The sequence below is a fragment of the Sinohyriopsis cumingii genome, chromosome 14 (genome assembly GCF_028554795.1).
Source record: "Sinohyriopsis cumingii isolate HCF-2022 chromosome 14, ASM2855479v2, whole genome shotgun sequence".
Lineage (NCBI taxonomy): Eukaryota > Metazoa > Mollusca > Bivalvia > Unionida > Unionidae > Sinohyriopsis > Sinohyriopsis cumingii.
The window spans coordinates 84,350,051-84,368,835 of record NC_142974.1 but is presented as its reverse complement, the minus strand read 5'-3'; the positions used below and the strand labels follow the sequence as shown (position 1 = coordinate 84,368,835).

The 18,785-nt window shown below is 34.7% G+C and overlaps 1 protein-coding gene across 1 annotated transcript; it reads right to left on the bottom strand.

The window, feature by feature from the left end:
* Positions 1–1,793: 1,793 nt before the first annotated feature.
* On the bottom strand, positions 1,794–5,755 carry LOC149784264 (uncharacterized). Its single transcript, XM_089932969.1, has 3 exons — positions 5,626–5,755; positions 4,941–5,104; positions 1,794–2,111 (listed from the first exon to the last, which is right to left on the bottom strand). Exons 1-3 carry the CDS (start codon positions 5,753–5,755, stop codon positions 2,082–2,084), a joined length of 324 nt encoding a protein of 107 aa, XP_089789095.1. The 3' UTR covers positions 1,794–2,081.
* Between the last annotated feature and the right edge of the window lie 13,030 nt (positions 5,756–18,785).

Genomic DNA, 18,785 nt, shown 5'->3' with positions numbered 1-18,785 from the left:
ACAGCGCTGATAGTCGTTGGTTCTGAAACTAGTTGTGACGACAAATTAACGTTATGGAGTGGAATTAGAAGAAAAAAGCACTCTACTCCCTAAACAAGAACACTTTCATCAGAAGAAGCCTTCTCAGACAAAGGCAGAGTACTTGATAATAAAATAATGCGAGAAGCTCCTGCTTCCCTTACTAACTTTATTGGGATAGGATTCACCCAATCACCAATAAGTGATGTAAAACCTTTTGACATAAATGGCTTATAATTCTCCATATTATCAGACCGCGGTTTATTTTTACTCAGCAGATGTATTTTTTCCAATACATGACTAGGAACTTGCCCTCAAAGAAATAAACTTTCTCAATAGCTGTCTTTATTCTTAAGCAATAATAAATAATGTGCCCGTTCTATGCCACTGAAAAAATCAAAAGAACTTTTTCTTCTTAAATAATACCTAAATACAACATAATTCATCTGCAAACTCATTTTAATATATGAAATTATAATTCAAAATAGGAATGGATTTGATTATTCAGTTATCTAATATGAACCTTGAACAGTCTTAATACGACTGTTTGTCGCAATAAACCACATGGTACAGATCTAAGTACTTAATCAAACATTTCAACATACCCGTTCACGTGATCTAATCTATATAAAATGTCTGTCAGAATAAAAAAGGAATTGCTTCCTTGTCCTTTTTAAAGGAAGTTTAAACTTTGTACAAACAATATCAAGTTTAATAAGAAGAAGCACAATAAGTTGTAAAGTGAATCTTGTTGTACTAGTAAACATACCAGTAACAATACTACATGGTTAATTCCCAAAGATATGCATTAACAATACCCTATTTCCCACCACTGATTTTGTGATCTCTAAAACCTGATGTAGCAACAATACTACGTAGTTCTCCACCAAACCCATTATGGTGTAGTAACAATACCCTATGTCTAGACATTGATTTTTCTTCAAAATCTGATGTAGTAACAATACTACATAGCCTTCCCCCAAACCCATGTAGTAACAATACCCTATTTCTAGGGCACTCGTTTTGTGATTTCCAAGCCAGATGTAGTAACAATACTACATAGCTCTCCACCAAACCCATGTAGTAACAATACCCTATTTCTAGGCACTGTTTTCTTCAAAATCTGATGTAGTAACAATACTACATAGCCTTCCCCCAAACACTAATAGTAACAATACCCTATTTCTGGGCACTGATTTGTTTTCTTCAAAATCTGATGTAGTAACAATACTACATAGCCTTCCCCCAAACCCATGTAGTAACAATACCTTATTTCTAGGGCATTGGTTTTGTGATTTTAAAGCCAGATGTAGTAACAATATTACATAGCTCTCCACCAAACCCATGTAGTAACAATACCCTATTTCTAGGGCACTGGTTTTGTGATTTCCAAGCCAGATGTAGTAACAATACTACATAGCTACCCTCCAAACACATGTAGTAACAATACCCTGTTTCTAGGGCACTGATTTTGTGATTTCCAAACCTGATGTAATAACAATACTACATAGTTCTTCAACAAACCCATGTAGTAACAATACCCTATTTCTAGGGCACTGGTTTTGTGATTTCCAAACCTAATGTAGTAACAAACCGACATTGCTCTCTGATGACATAATATTACTTGCAAATGTAGCATTTCTACATTGTTATACTTGAAATCTTTTTGTAAAAATGTTGTTCCTAGGAGACTGCATTGTTCTGAAGCTGTCATCAACAAGCCTGGTTTAATAGTATGGCCAGTTATAATACAGTCTAGTTTAGATTGTTGAAGGTGCTATTTATAGAACTTAGAAGATATTCAGTATATTGAAGTACACAACATTTTAATCATCAGGAAATATAGATATTTTCAACAGTAATGTAATGCACAATTTCTTTCGCATGTAATAGAATTAAAATGTCACTAGCATCTCGTGCTGTTATTTCTGGTAGTTCTTCCTTATAAGGCAGATATTGGGTAATTCTTTCCTTAGGAGGTTGTTAGTTTCATATAAATTCTGTTCTGCTCTTCCATCGATCTCTTTTCAACATATAGCCTACGCATAGAGTCATTGTCTCCACTAATACAGAATTTTGCCCTCATCAGTTTTCTGAAAAGAGAAAATAGTTTATTTGAAAACATTGCAGACACTAGCATGGAAATTTTGTTAATGCTATTTTGATCCACCATGCACATAGCATACAATACGACCTTTAAAATAATATATGGTTATAGGGTGCTCTCAACAGCTTCAAGGAGCTTACCCAAGGGCATCACTGGAGAATGGGAAGACCCAAGTGTGTAGTTATGAAGCCTATTACGTATGCCATCTTTCAGATCTAAACCTGCATTTCTTAAGAACCTACATTATGTATGTATGTATCAGCATACCTATAGATGGATGGACAGGCTGAATCGTAAATGTGTGTGTGTGATTTGGATTTTTAAAGTAGCTTTAACCATTTTTCAGTCATATCGCTACAATGCCCACAGTGTGGCAGTTTATATAGATGTTGGGGCATGATGTCCCACCCAGTCACATTATCCTGACACCGGATCAAGTAGTCTTAACACTAACCTCTTAATGTCTTGCAGGATCATATAATATCTGCCTTTACAAAATAATATTTAGTAGTGAGAATATTTTCAAGATGGCCTTGATCGATTTAATATTAAATTATTTGATTTTCCAAGTTTACATTCAGTATCTGTTAGACCAGAAGTTGAAAGATTGTGTCAAGTTCCTGACTACTTTGTAGTAATGATAAACATTAAACTGCATGCTATTGCAAAACAACAAGGACAGTAATGTCCATACTGTCATTGTGAACATTATATGTGAGAATTAGAGTCATTGCAGTGATGATTTATCACATAATCCGCATATGAACTATGGCGATTATACAAGCCAAGTTAACTAAATCATGGTCTAAGAAAATGGCCTAACCTGTTTTAACTTCAGGTGATGAAAACTTTGATTCCACATGTCCAAAAATGTTGACCGATCATTTGTTTTTCATGCAGATTCTGCTCGTATATTGTTAATTTTTTAGATTTGTAAAGCAGCATCATATCACCATTAACTGTCATTCTGTCAGCATGGTGGTATGCATAATCCTGAAGCCAAGATACTGCATGTTCTCTTCCTTGTCCTTTACCACTCTCTTTTCTGTATCCAGCTGAAATTGTGCCACCCTTAGATTTCTTTATGTATTTGTAATATAAATGTTTGTCAATCCTATACAAACATCTGAAGGAAATCCACAAATAGGCTTTCCATCAACCGCTCTAGTGGTCTAGTGGTTAGGGCATCTGCCTCGTATACGGGAGGTCGTGGGTTCGATCCCCAGTCGAGTCATACCAAAGACTTACAAATATGGTACAGTACTAACATCTGCCTTGCTTGGCGATCAGCATAAAGATGTTAGTGTTGCTATTGGTCGGCCTGCATGCCAGGTTACTGTGACTGGGTGGGGACATCATGCAACATGTATGCGGCATGATGCCCCAGTGCTAATCATCACTATAAACCGTCACTCTCCAGACATCGTAGCGATATGACTGAAAAAGTGTTAAAGCTATGTTAAAAATCCAAATCACACATACATACACACATACGTTTTCCACCATCAGTAAAATAAGAAACATTCCTTTTTTGTCCTTCTCATCAGCTATTTTGTCAAAAAAAGCACTCAACTCTGCTTTCAAAACAATTGTTCAGTATCAGTATCTTGCTTGTTTGATATCAGTTTCTGTTATCATTTTTGGACAATAATTCACACATTGCTTTGCTTTCTGTAAGCATGTTGTTACATTTTGCATAGCTTTTCCCAGCAGCTTGAAGTTACTGTAAGTTCTTATGTATCATCAAAGGTGTAATTACATATGCTTAAATCATAGATTTATATGCTTAAATCGTAGACTTTAGAGTTAAAATGTGTTATAAAATGTATAAGTTTAAATTTGTTTTTTGTTCTTTTATTTTACTTCATATTTTGGTACAAGAACATAAACATCAGTAAAACACACTTTATAGCTATGATGATTCAACAATGAACATTTTGTCTTCAAAATACAAGAAAATTAGAATTGTTTCGGCTTTTTTAAATGACACTAAAACCCTGAGCTTCACCACATGCCCTATCTTCCAGCTGCAAATAATGTCATAACTAATTAACAAACATATTTCTTGCTAAAATGCAATTCTGGATAAAGTGGATACATTTGCTGTTGGGTTTAATGCCATTTTTCAGCACTTGAAAGGCTATACATGGCGGCCAGTATTAATGGTGGAGGAAGAACCCGGAAAACCCCCGGTAAGAACCACCGACCCACGAGAAGCTACTGGCAAGCTTTCTCACATACCCACATTAGCCGAATCCAGGACTCGAACCCACACAGACAGGGGTGAGATGGCAGTGATCCGTAACGGAGAGCGCTGACGACCACTCGGCAACTTGCATACATTTGATGTCACATGAAAACTAAGGATAACTAAGATCATGAACATCTTTATATGAGGAAGTGAACATTTAAGTGGATAAGTGCATTCATTTATGTCACTATCCCCGTTTCGAGGCTTAAATTGCATGCTAGAATTGGAAGCTGCATCAACAGACCAACATTTATTTCTGTATTGCTGTGATGTGCTTATATTAATGGCACAATAAGAACTGTAAAAATTCTACACGTACCTACATGTACAAAACGTATTGTTCCACACCACCTGGTTAAATAATACATTATACTAAATTTTAATCAGAAGTAGGATATTGAAGAATAATATAAAATAATGTAACTGCTAATTGCTACATCTGAAGAAAACAAGTGGTAGATATTACAATTAATTACAAGCAGAATAGATAAAATCCTCAAATACATTGCATTTATTTTAAGGTTTATAAATATTTTGTGGTATAAAATTTAAGATGCTACATACCTTGATACCTTCAGTAAATGATGGGTTTTCCATCTGGATATCCATGAAGCAACTTTTTGAATATGCTGGTTTTGTAGAAGTTATTGATGATCCAAATCCATCAACATCATCTTTCTTAGTCGTGTTGTCATCTTGAAAAATGTGTTCCTCTGCAACTGATGTATCTGAAGCATCATGACTTTTTGACAGATCTTCTTGCAAAGAACTTCACAATTTGTCAATAAGTGCTGTACCCAGAACTTCAATACTTTTGGATATAGCATTATCCTGCCACACATAATTTTCTATTAATGAGGTTCCTAAAGCATTATTACTTTCAGTTTCATAATTGTTTTCCATGGAATTGCCTACTTCATCAAAGTCCAAGTCTGTTTCACTGACCATTGCAGTGTTATATGGCAATACATTCAAGGATTTACTTCAGGCAGCTTATAATACTAACCCATTTAATAAGCCATATGTTTACATTTACTGCTAGATATTAGCAGTTAAAATACAAAGCATTGGGCATTGCACGAATCACATCTAGCATAGCTAATGTGAGTAATTGGACTTTATCCAGTCCTTACCGTTCTTAATTGTTTTACAACTCGAGAGCCAATTGGGATCCCATTCATTACCCAACAGGTGCTGACATTTAGTTTGATACTCCCTTCATCAGTTCTCAGACACTAGTTAATTGTACAAATATAGTCCAACATAACCCGCATGTTTCTTGCTATGTCAGGCAAAAGAACTGCTCTGCCATTCTCTGTAACTGCTATCTCAACAGCTGTAAACTTTGATCTTTTCACACAAGGGATTTGTCTCTCCATTTGAAGTATTTATAAAATAACTTTACCAAACCTGAGTTTTCTCCATAATACAAGTGGGAGGGGGATATGCTTTCCTTTATTCTTGAAACACTCAGTTTCCTTGCATGTACTCTGATTAGAAGTATATTTAAGATGGAATAATTTTTACAACAGATTTAGACAGAATTTCTGTCCTACAGAATAATGATTACATCATATGGACAAGAACTTTTAGTATGTATGTATGTATGTATGTATGTATGTATGTATGTATGTATGTATGTATGTATGTATGTATGTATGTATGTATGCATGCATGCATGGTGCATATGCAAGTAGCTTCTCGTGGGTCGATTAATTAATTAATTAAATAATTAATACTGGCCGCCATTATAGCCTATCATGTGCTGAAAAATGGCGTTAAACCCTACAACAACAAAAACAGCAATAATGGCACATCTGTACTATCATAGCCACCACACAGAGCCAGGTTAATTTGGTAGTAATATTTGTTAAGTTTAATTTGCTGATAATTGTAACTGATGAGATAATCCACTCTCAGATTTGAGCAAATTCATGTGGGTGCTCTTAGGACTGATTCATTGTATATCTAAATTGTATTTGAAACAACTTCCAAACTCAATATAATGCCCTAATAGTCAGGGTTGGTTCATCATGCTAATACTATTATACACATAGGCAGACCATCTCCAATCATATCCTAAACTTCAAAGCCTAGAGACAAGAAAAGTTTGGAGGACATGTGCAATATCATTAATAAATCAACTCATCCATATATCCAGGAATGCATAGTCCCTAAACTTTCATCAAAATACTCAAGATAACTAGTAGATTTACTTTGTGTTTTTGTTTTGGAAAACAGTAATTTTTCCAAGTCCGGACATATATTTGTTCATTCAGAAAGTGCTCTTGTTCTTACATTTTAACGAATCTCTCTCTCTCTCTCTCTCTCTCTCTCTCTCTCTCTCTCTCTCTCTCTCTCTCTCTCTCTCTCTCTGGGTCATTAAGAATATATTTCAACTCTAGTGGTTTTCACACACTTCTGCTGGAACTAAGGCCAGCAAAGCAACAAAGTTATTAAAAATTATATGATTTTAAAATAAATTTTAATCTTTTTCAAATAATCTTGCTAAAATATAATATATGTTGAAAAGGTAAATGTGTAAAAGAAACATCGAACAAATATTCTCATGAAGGCAGTCACAGTCTCTAGGCTGACATTTTGGTTTGAAATCAATTTCATTACTTCTTTTTAACTGCTGAATGTGGTAACCATCTCTGACATTCATCAACAATAACACCATCTTCAATTTAACTGCTATGTTGGACATATTGGAATCCATATTGGCATCATTATTATTTAGGACCAACAAGACATCATAAGAAGTATTTTGGTGGAAATCCCATGTTGATATTACTTTCTATTTTGGAGGAGAACAATCTGGTGTATGCTCTTCATGTTAATCTTTAAATAATCCCAGCCCTTTTTTTAAACACATGGATAACAAGTTGGTTCTCTATATGAATTTGTGGAAAGCATTATCATATTAATGTCTACCATTTATTCTTTAAATCAGAAAATAGTTTATTCTCATCATACTAAAAATATTTACAACTCTCTCTCTCTCTCTCTCTCTCTCTCTCTCTCTCTCTCTCTCTCTCTCTCTCTCTCTCTCTCTCTACATTATTTGATTGGCCAGATATTTAATATAAAGGCCTCATTCGTTGTTAACACCTGCTGTGCATCCAACTTTGTTTTGCTAACATCATCAGCATGCTAAACAAGTATGAGCTCACAGTTAGCAAATTCCTCAGTAAGGAGAGTGCATGGATCAGATGTTTACAGCGATAGCATGTTTGAGCTAAAAAATCTTCTTTATACCCATAAGAAGACACAGTTTTGTACGGAGACTTCATTTATAATGCTATGGAAAGTAGAAGAAAGCAGGTTTGGATTACTGAACTATAATTTATACTCTGGAAAGCCAATATGCAGCTAGCAAAACTGCACCAGAAAAAGAAACCAAATAACTCTAAGAAACTACCCCTCCCCCACCTGGGAAAAGCCATTTACAATGAGCTAGTAATAAGGACACAAGCACCTACCCCCCCGCCCCAAATGTACAGTGGACCAAATTCGCTATTTAAAACCCAACAAACCCAAACACATGTACTAAAGTTATATTAGCACCCAATGTCTCCGTTCCAGCACTTGCTGGTAAAGAGTTGGAGGTGTCACACTGTTGTTCGTTTCTAAAGGTCATGGTTTTGTAATTTATGTATTCCCCGTTCTCCCAATTTTCAATTTCATGTCAGGTTGTTCTTTGATTCATTTTGTCATATTTTCTGAGTTGTCCCTGCATGCTGGTTGTGAGATCTACTCCATTACCACCCGGTACGTAGGTCAGTTTCCATTATCAGGTCAATACTTGCAAACACTAGTGCTTGTGAGTGTTTTCTTGCCTTGAACCTTACATGCATAAAGGGGCCCCGAGTGGCCGAGTGGTCTAAAGCACTCTCTGTTACATATCACTGCCATCTCACCTCTGTTAACATGGGTTCAAGTCTCAGATTCGGCCAATGTGGGTATGTGAGAAAGTTTGCCAGTAGCTTCTTGTGGGCTGGTGGTTCTTTCCGGGTTTTGTCTCGGGTTCTTCCTCCACCATTTATACTGGCCGCCATGTAAAGCTTATCGTGTGCTGAAAAATGACATAAAACACTACAACAACAACAACAACAACAACATGCATGAATCTTAGGATCAAACTCCTTCTTCCTTTGCAGAAGTCCAGGGTTAAAGTTTCCGTTCCCATCCCCATTTTGTTATCATTATTATTTTGAAGTGAACTGCCATAGTCATTAAAGTCCGGTGTGGTGCTGTTTGTGTGTTTTGTGATGTAACTGTATGCTTTAAAAAGGATCATTAGAAACTAAGTTAGACACATAGTGCCTCTAACACAATGTGCAGGAGAAAGTGGGCCGAAATCCCGCCAGCTGATGACAGATGGAAGACAGCAGGAGGTGAAGCCAAAATCAAATCACCAAACAAGACTGATAAGTGCACCCACATAAACACGCAACCTAATGATGAATGATAAACACAGAAGGATCTAACATTAGGACAGATACGAGTGAGTCATGCAAAATACCACAGGGGAGAATTAATAGAAAATAACCAAGAAATAGAGCACTAATTACAAACTAATTCTTAAACATAGGGCGAAATAAGAACAAATGAAACTTTTGAAACCAGAATTTTCTTTACCTTGCCTACAATAAAAACATTGATACCCACGACAACAAAAACAACATCGTATATCTCCCTGGAAAAGCCATCTCAGGATGTGCTGGCTGAAAGGACATCAGACCACCTTCAAGCAAAAAATTGCATAAGAAAAATCATCTTGTCTATGGAAAGCCTTCTAAGGTGGCTAGTAAAATTACACCAGAAACTCTTCTGATTAGCATATTTTCCATCACGTCAGCGTGTTGGAAAATTTCAAATGTATATAATTTTAATCATTCTTAGTTGAACAATTTTTTGCCATCACACTAAAGTGGATTTGGAATGGGCATACTGATATACGGATATAAGGACTGAAATTTCCTGAAGGACACAAGCAAAATAAAAAGGCACAAGGAAGACTTTTAAGTGTTCGAACTATGTGATTAAGGAAGATATAATGAAGGCAACATATGACTTCACGGTAAACGTAAAACATGAATCTTTGTAAACTGTCATTTTTGTAATGGAAGAATAATGGGAACATGAATAATGATAGAAACTCAGATTCTAGATGAGAGAAAACCTGTCAAAACTAAAGGACCACATTCCCAAGTAAAATTTTACAGCATAGTCCAATCTGACCAAGTATGTAAGTAAACTTATAAATTATTATCATATAACTTTTTAAAATTTAATATATGGAAGTGTTCCTTTCCTATAATATTTGTCTTATGTTTGATACTAAATTAAATTGTTTTTAAAATAGCTTTTTTACCTATTTAACCACTAGTTGTTAGAGCATCTCCCTCGAATGAGGGAGGTCGCAGGTTTGAACCCTGGACAAGTCATACCAAACACTTCTAACAATGGTACTGACAGCTGCCTTGCTAGGCAATCAGCATTAACATGTTAGTGTTAGGACTGGTTGGCCTTAAGTGTCCGGATAATGTGACAGGGTGAGACATCATGCTTCATGTCTACCGTATGATGCCCCAGTGATATATATCCCTATTAAATGCCACACTGCAGACATCATAGTGATATTACTGATTTTTTTAAAAAGCTATGTTAAAAGTCCAAATCACACACACTCATACATTTAGCCTTCTTTTTATCTTGACAAGGAAGATACCTATTGTTAACCATGCAAAACTGTAATGGATGTCCCCAAATTACTTATTTTTTGCAATCATTATTTAGTATAATTGGAGTTCTAGCTTGTGTACTTACAAGCAGAGTTAGAAAACCAGTCTGCTTTTGTTTCTACAAATCGTCTAAAGACTTACTGTCAGACTGGAGAGCAATTAAAATCCATTTCTTTGATGCTGATCATGTATTACGAAAACTGGTCATGGGTGCAAGGGACAGTTTTTATGATAAAATTTAATGTTGCATAAACCTGCCAAATAATTTTTTTAAATTAAAAAATACATCAGTGAGGTCAAAGAGGGCCATAATTTTGGTTAGGCATAATAAAGCAAAACATAAGAACATCACTCACTTGGCCTGATAAGTCAACGGAAATTCACAGAATAAAATGTTTTTGAACCTTATCCCCAATTTTTTACATGCATTTTTCATGTTCGAAGGCCTGCCATTTTTGAGAGCAATGTTTTGTGATGCTCACAGTTCAAACACCAGCCCTTTCCCTGCTTAATAATTCTGAAGAACATTGCCTACTTAATAGCTAGATGCAAGTCAAACTATTTTGTCATCCAAGCAGTTTTTGAGATATTATACTTGCCTTGAACCAACATGTCTACTGCTATAACTGGCTAGCTCTGCTTCCTAGATGAATATGGGTGTTTCATTGGCTACTTACTGTGCAGTGATTTTATGAGGTGTACATGCCTCACATCAGTTTTTGAAAAACCCACAAATCTAAAAGACCTAATTAACAAATATATCCATATCTTTAATTATTAAACAATAATATTTTTTTTAAAAGTCACACCACAGCCTTAAGTTAAGAAATCTGCCATGTCTACTGCATCTTTAATACCTTGAGGGTAGGATTGGGGGAGTTGGTGAAGGGTAACCATTGGTAAGCCAAAAGCAAGATTTTTCACTAATACTAAATGAACAGCAATGAAGCAGCCTACACAGGTTGCATCATTTGGATTGCTGAGATATTTTAGATAAAAAGAACTTAAAAAAAGCAAAGTTAAAAAATAACTGACAAACAAGTCATAAATACTCTTATTAAATTACTGCGCATTGGTTTTATCATTTTAAAAACATTTAGATAGTTCACTTAACAACATGGACAATTTGTGTTTTAGGTATCACCTGTGGTTTTGTTTACTTCTTGTCCTTCCTCTTTTCTCAGTATCTTATTGCCAGTATGAAACTTTGTTTTATATGTAACCAAAGAATAACAAATAAAATGTTCACTATTGCAGTTTTGGAGAAGACTGTCTATGCAAATACAGAAATAAAGTACTCAGCAATGTCAAATATCATTAATTTTAACAGAAGAACAATGGATGAGTTATTAAGAATTGCCTCCATGGGTTTGGGAAGCCCAGTCAAAAAAGGATGTTTTAAAAACCTGGAAAAGAATGCAATACTTAATATATCTATTGCAAGATTTGCATATTATAAAATGATGGGAGACATATTAGATCATGTTTGGTTTATGAATGTACATGTATCTTCAATTTCTTTGCATCCAACTCAAGGGGAATACATTTTTTTTTACTAAACAATAACTTTCAGTTTTCCATGCACAGAGTAAAAGCAGATGTAAATGGCAACAAGATAGTTTTAGATATTTCAGCTAACAATCACAGGTATACACTTATAAACAAAGAATATATAGTTTCACAGTATGCAGATGACACCACTCTCACCCTGGATGACTTTTCAAAGTCCCTTATTAGTCAACTCTGTATGTTATCTACTAATATTGTAAATTTTCAGGACTCTGTATAAATAGTGGAAAAAAAATTAAATGTGTATTTATATAAAGTACAATACGGAATTGTGAAGAATATCATTTAGATTGGAATACATCTTATTTTAGGTATATAGGTACATGTATTACATTCTCTATAGAGTTAGACAATATGGTCAAGCTTAATTATGAAAGCAAATTCAGAGAAGTTAAATATTTACTTTTACAGTTGTCGGTATGAGAGTGGCCTTGTTTATTTCATGCTTTTGCTGTTGTTGTTCATGTTGTTGTTGTTTTTGTAGGGTTTAAAGAATTTTTTCAACACATGGTAGGCTATAGATAGTGGCCAGGATTAATGGTGGAGGAAGAACCGGGAAAAACCCTGGAAAGAACCACCGACCCACGAGAAGCTATTGGCAAGCTTTCTCACATACCCACATTAGCTGAATCCGAGACTCGAACCCACGCAAACAGAGGTGAGATGGCAGAGATCCATAAGGGAGAGCCTTTTAGACCATTCAGCCACTCAGGGCCCCTAACGCTTTTGTTGAAAGGAAAAAAAAAACATTTACCAGTTGTATATACACATCAGTAGAGTAATTTCAAAGGTAATAATGCAGTAAATTGTTAAAGTGCTCTTTGTCTCATATGAGATTAGTAATAAGGGAAAATAATTATTTAAAATAGTAACAGAATGCAAAAATTTTTAACTTTATAAAGCTTGTAATAACAAGCAAATGTCTAGTCTAGTGATAACATGCAAATGTGCATGACTATATAAGTATATGTGTGTATATTGTCTAAGTGTTTGTGTTGATATATGTTTGTATGCTAAATATGTGTACTTGCAGAAAATGCTTATAATAAACATATGCTCTTTTGTTACTCTCACTCTATTCTTTTTGTTTTGCACTCTCTTTCCTTAAGAGACTGACATATTTGTCTCCCTCTTTCTTTTTCCTTCTGTACAGTAGCCAATATTAAGTTCTGTTTTGGGCTTAGAACATAATGCTATATAGTAGTGTTAACCAATACTCCCTGTAAAGTAACGTTCTTACAATGAATTATGATGTAGTCCATCAGATTGTTCCCTGAACAACTGTAGTCTATGTTCAGGGAAATATAAAAACAAATGACCCTTTCTTTTATGGCTGTGGTGTTTTCTCAAATTGTTCTGTTAGAATTGTTGGCATAAGGTTGTATGACATTTGTGCAAATCAACTTTCACAGATGCATACAACAGTTTTGAAATTTTGTAATGCAAGACTTTAGCTTGGATGCTACATGTATTCGGATCCCTATCTTAGGACAATATTTACAATCCTGTTATTATTATTCATATTAATTATTTAATATATTTTAAAATTATATAATGTGATCAGCACATTGTAATGCCAAATGTTACCTACCATGTGTTTGGTTATTTGATCTGATACACATAAAGTTATTTTTACATAGGTCATTCTTTACCAGTAATGTTTTTTTTTTTTTTATAGTCATAGTAATGTATTTTTTTATTAGGATCTTACTTTTGTTGACATTGATATAACCTAAGCCCAGTTCGCAAACATGTTGAAATTATTGTAATATTATGTACTTTAATGTACACCATCTATGATGTAACATAGATTTGATACAGAGAGAAAGCTTAGTTTGCAGGTTGGATACAGGCCTATGCCACCCTGGGTTAGCATGATATAGACAATAATGTCTGAGGCCCAAAAAGTATATTTAATATTGCACTATTATATATATATATATATATATATATATATATATATATATATATATATATATATATATATATATATATATATATATATATATATATATATATATATATATATATATATATATATATATATATTTGGGATTTTACAAAAATACTCCAGGGGGAAAAATGATAGGGGTCAGCAACAAAAAACAGAGATGGTTAGCCAACCAGAAACACACATATTTACTTTTTCTTGGCTAATGTAGTGATTTTTGCTGAGATGTAGCTTAAGCATATTATTCTAAATGATGAAATACAGGAAGGAAAGGTTACACTTGAGTGTGATGCAAGCATTAGAAGAAACAAAAAACATTCAGACTGTTCTAGAGTGTGACTTGGACATTTCTGACCTTGAATGTACATGGTCAGAACTAAATAATAAAGGAAGAAGGTAGTAGCTGCATGAATATGATGATTACCTGATTATAACATAGCTGCTTGGGAGGAACTTGAATTTAGTATCGAGATAGCCCAATCCACTAAACTTAATCATTTCATTTCAGTAGATTTTAACTGAAAAAGTCTCTCCTTCCTGAATAAAAGAAATCACTGTTTTGAAACTTGAACTCAGTTAATGTGTTAAGGATATAGGAATGGTCCCAAATTTGGTTGGCTACATTTAATTCAAAGAAGACTGAATTAAATCTAATACAGTATCACAAAAGGTACTCAAACTATCCAAATATGTATACATGGCTGAAACAAACATGCAAGAAATTACTTAATGTATACATATGGGTGTCATCTTTGTTAGTGATTCCTCATCGTACACACATACTCAATATATTCCTGACAAAACCTGCAAGGAAGTTTAAAACTTGAGAAAGTTTCAAATACAAACCAGATTGATTCTCCTTGGAAAAATGTACACAATGGTTATATTTTATCAAGTTTTGGCTGAAATGTAGTCTCATTTTGTTGAACCTAGGACTAATAATGACTTAATGGACACAATGATTTTTGTGTTAACATACATATATACAGATCTAGTTAAAGCATAATAAAGATGGTATTCCTTAGTAGATATGAATGTAATAGCGCCACTGATGTTCTTGTTTCAGTTTTTGTTTTTGTTTTTATTGACCTTAAAGAATGCAACACAGAGCATACATTCTATGAATTCGCTAATTTTCATAAGTAAATGATAGCTATTGTAAGTAAATGTATGACCAGGTATGTGTATCTGCCAAAAGAGATAGTCTCATTGCACCAAGAGTGACTATCACATTGCAGTAAAGAGTGACAGTCACATTTCAACAAGAATGACAGTCACATTGCAGTAAAGATTGACAGTAACACTACAGTAAAGAGTGACGCCCACATTTCACCAAGAGTGACAGTCACACTGCAGTAAAGAGTGACACATTTTACCAAAACTGACAGTCACATTGCAGTAAAGATTGACAGTCACACTACAGTAAAGAGTGACAGTCACATTACAGCTTAGGAGTGACAGTTACATTGCGCCAAGGGTGTATGTCACATTGCTGAGTCACACTGCACCAAGAGTGGGTCACACTGCAGTAAAAAGTGACAGTCACATTGCACCAGAAGTGACCGTCACACTTATTAAAAAGTGATGGTCAAACTGCAGTAGAGAGCAAGTCTCCTTGAAGTAAAGAGTGACAGTCACATTGGAGTAAAGAGTGACAGTCACATTTGAGTAAAGAGTGAAAGTCACATTGCACTAAAGTGTGTGTGTGTGTGTGTGTCATTTGGATTTTTAATGTAGCTTTAACAATTTTCCAGTCATGCCGCTACGATGTCTGTAGTGTAGCAGTTTATAGTGATGTCTACCACTGGGGCATCATGTCACATTATCCTGACACCAGGCCAACTAGTCCTATCACTAACCTCTTAATGCTGAGAGCCAAGTGAGGCAGCTGTTAGAACCATTTTTGTAAGTCTTTGGTTTGGGGATTGAACCCACGACCTCCCGCATCCAAGACGGATGGTCTTACCACTAGGTCATCGGAGCAGTGTGCAGTAAAGAGTGAGTCACATTGTAATAAGAGTAACAGTCACCTTGCAGTAAATTACTTAAGTGGAAGTCCATAATTCATTAGAAAACAATAAATGGTTAATTGCAATCTACAAAACATGTACAGACTGTGAAATGGTGAGAATTACAGCAAACTCAATTTCTAAAATCAAGTGAAACATATATGTTACTCCTGCTGACACAAATGTAATATACTCTTGTGTTTGCATGAAGTTCAGGCATGTATAATACCTTTAATTAGTTCGCCGTTTTATCCACCATTGCATTCAATAACACTTGTGCATGTCCAGTTTTAAAATGACTAGTAGACACACAAACCTTAAGACATCATATTACTACATACTACTGCATACAGTATGAGCAAATATATTATTAATATTATTAATATTACTCTGTATCATACCTAAGAATTAGTTTGCTGTTTTATCCACCACTGCATGCAATTATAAGTAACAATGATAACGTGATTTTCAGAATCACTGCAAAGTTTTAAAACTTGTGCCTGTCTAGTTTTAAAATGACTAGTAGACACACAAACCATAAGATATCATGTTACCACTGCATACAGTATGAGCAAAGATAGTATTAATATTAATTTGTATTATATCTAAGAATAGCAGACAATGGGACTTTGTAATGCATTTGGCTTTATCCATGGCAGATATATTAGTTAGACTGCTTCAGTTCATGTTTAAAGCTTGTTTTTGAAGAAATCCAGATTGTGAGTGAGATATTTTATGCAAATTTTCAATCTGTATGTACAATTTGTACAGCTAGCTAAATATGCTTAGTGTTATGAAGTAAGGTTGATGGGTAACTCACTGTTACCAATTTTCTATATGATTAGCAATAATATCTGAATGATCAGCAGTCATTCCAGGTAATCAATACAGTACTAATACATATGACATAAAATAGCCATCACAAAACCCAAAACATTTAGAATTGAATGTTATTTGGGTTCAAGATAGAGAGATTAGAGGAAATTGAGATTAGATTTCGGTTCAGACCTTTAAATGCATCAGAAAAAACACTTTTTTAAAACACAGTTATAAGCTATCATGAGACTGACCTTGGAAATAGTTTCATATAATTTTTACATTTGGATAGAGAAGTGATCTATGATTTGTTTGCAAAACTGACAATACACAATCTTAAACCTATTTGTTAGGATAGTTTATGACATCAGCACTGTTTAGAGGAAAAGATACTGTTTGCTACATGTAACTGCATTAAATAAACTGAACCAATCAAAATTAGTATATTGTTACTATACATAATCATTTATTGTAGCAAAATATTGTTGTCTGCAAGTGTGTTTGCTAGAAGCAAACTGATGCAGAAAATGTCATACAGTTTAAAAAAATAATAGCTACTGCATTATAAATTTGAGTACAATGCTTATTTTGTTTATACTGGAGCATAAATCAATGAGAGAGAGAGAGAGGAATGGGTACACAAAACTTGTGAGGGCTGAGTGTTTTTTGGCTTAAAATTCATTTTGATATGACAATCATATTAGACTAGACATGGTTCTGTATGTAAGTGGTTATGCCTGACATACTTGCTTGAAAATAATTCAATATGGTTCTGATAGTTTTTACTTGAATGCCTTTACTAAACAGCAAGTTCCAATCTGTTATTTATTGTACACTTTTATACAGGTGTAGGGGAGTCATGCACATAAAATTGTTTATTATGTTTAGATCTTTATTGTCATCTTCTCTAAACTAAGGCTGAGTGGGAACTACAAACACTGATGCTTTGAAAACCATGCAACTAAGCCCGGTGCTCTGATAATTAACAGAGATTGATGTATCATTGGACAATCAGGACCAGCAAATATATTTAGTAACACAGATTAGAGATAACTGTGGTTGATACTTGTACTAACAGCTGAAATTATTTTCAGCCTAACACCTTGTGGGTCAAGGTTATCTTCATTAACTAATTCCCACGGGTCAATGTTGAACAGAGCCAGTGTTTGAACCATGCTGCCTCTAATGTTAACCCTCTCCATTTGAAAAGAGCATCACTCTGAATATAGAATAAAGATGATCAGTTTTCTATGCAGTTTATTAATTACAATGAATTGAATAAAGGTATGGTATATCACTCAGCTGACAACTTATGCTGGTGTGACAAATTATGTGTGCGTGATTTGAATTTTTAACGTAGCTTTAACATTTTTTCAGTTATATCGCTATGATGTATGATGTCTGCAGTGTGGCAGTTTATAGTAATTTCTAGCACTGCAACACCATGACGCAGACATGTAGCATGATCATGATGTCCCACCCAGTCACATTATCCTGACACAAGGTCAACCAGTTCTAACACTAGCCTCTTAATGCTGAGTGCCAAGCGAGGCACCTGTCAGTACCAATTTTGTAAGTCTTTGGTATGACTTGGCCGGGGATCGAACCCATGACCTTCCGCATCCAAGGCAGATGCTCTAACCACTAGGCCACGAGAGCGGTCTTGAACAATGTAACCATTTGTAACTTTACATGAGCCAGAGAATAATCAATATAACTACCATTGCAAATCTTTTAGAAAAATAATCTCTAGATGCAATTGGGAACAAGAATTATGAAGTAGAAAAATTCATATACAAATTATCTTGACAATGAAATGATCTTCACAGTGATAAGACAGGGCATGGCATACAATAACTTGATTTTATATATCAAGGTAGGTACTATAATGAGTTGATAAAAACCCAGAGGTTAATTTTGTTTTCCTTGTTAAGGTAAGTATTTGTTCTTGGAGTCTGCTTCATTAGTTATTATATTGTTGACCGACAGAGCCGGATTTTTTGTGTTTTGCTTTTGTTGGTTTGTCAGCACCATTATAACCAAATACTTTTCCCAAGGACACGCTAAAGCGGTTAGCCCAATGCTGGCTTAAGCAGACTGTCAAAGCTTGAGTGCTAGGATTATGAGTCTGATTCCCTATGAAATGAGCCATCACAGGTTGTTTTACTAGGTGAAATTACGCACACACACACACACACATAGATACACACACAAATACATACATATATACATCCATTCTTCCATCCATCCATCCATGCACAAATACATCCATCCATACACATACACACATCCTTCCATGCATACACACACACAT

Excerpts from the sequence above, each read along its gene's own strand:
- LOC149784264 (XM_089932969.1), bottom strand. The coding sequence starts at position 5,755 with ATGGAGAGACAAATCCCTTGTGTGAAAAGATCAAAGTTTACAGCTGTT. Across the intron at positions 5,105-5,625 it reads GGTTATGTTGGACTATATTT|ATACATCAGTTGCAGAGGAA; the intron begins GTACAATTAACT and ends ATGATGCTTCAG. Across the intron at positions 2,112-4,940 it reads CATTTACTGAAGGTATCAAG|AAAACTGATGAGGGCAAAAT; the intron begins GTATGTAGCATC and ends TTCTCTTTTCAG.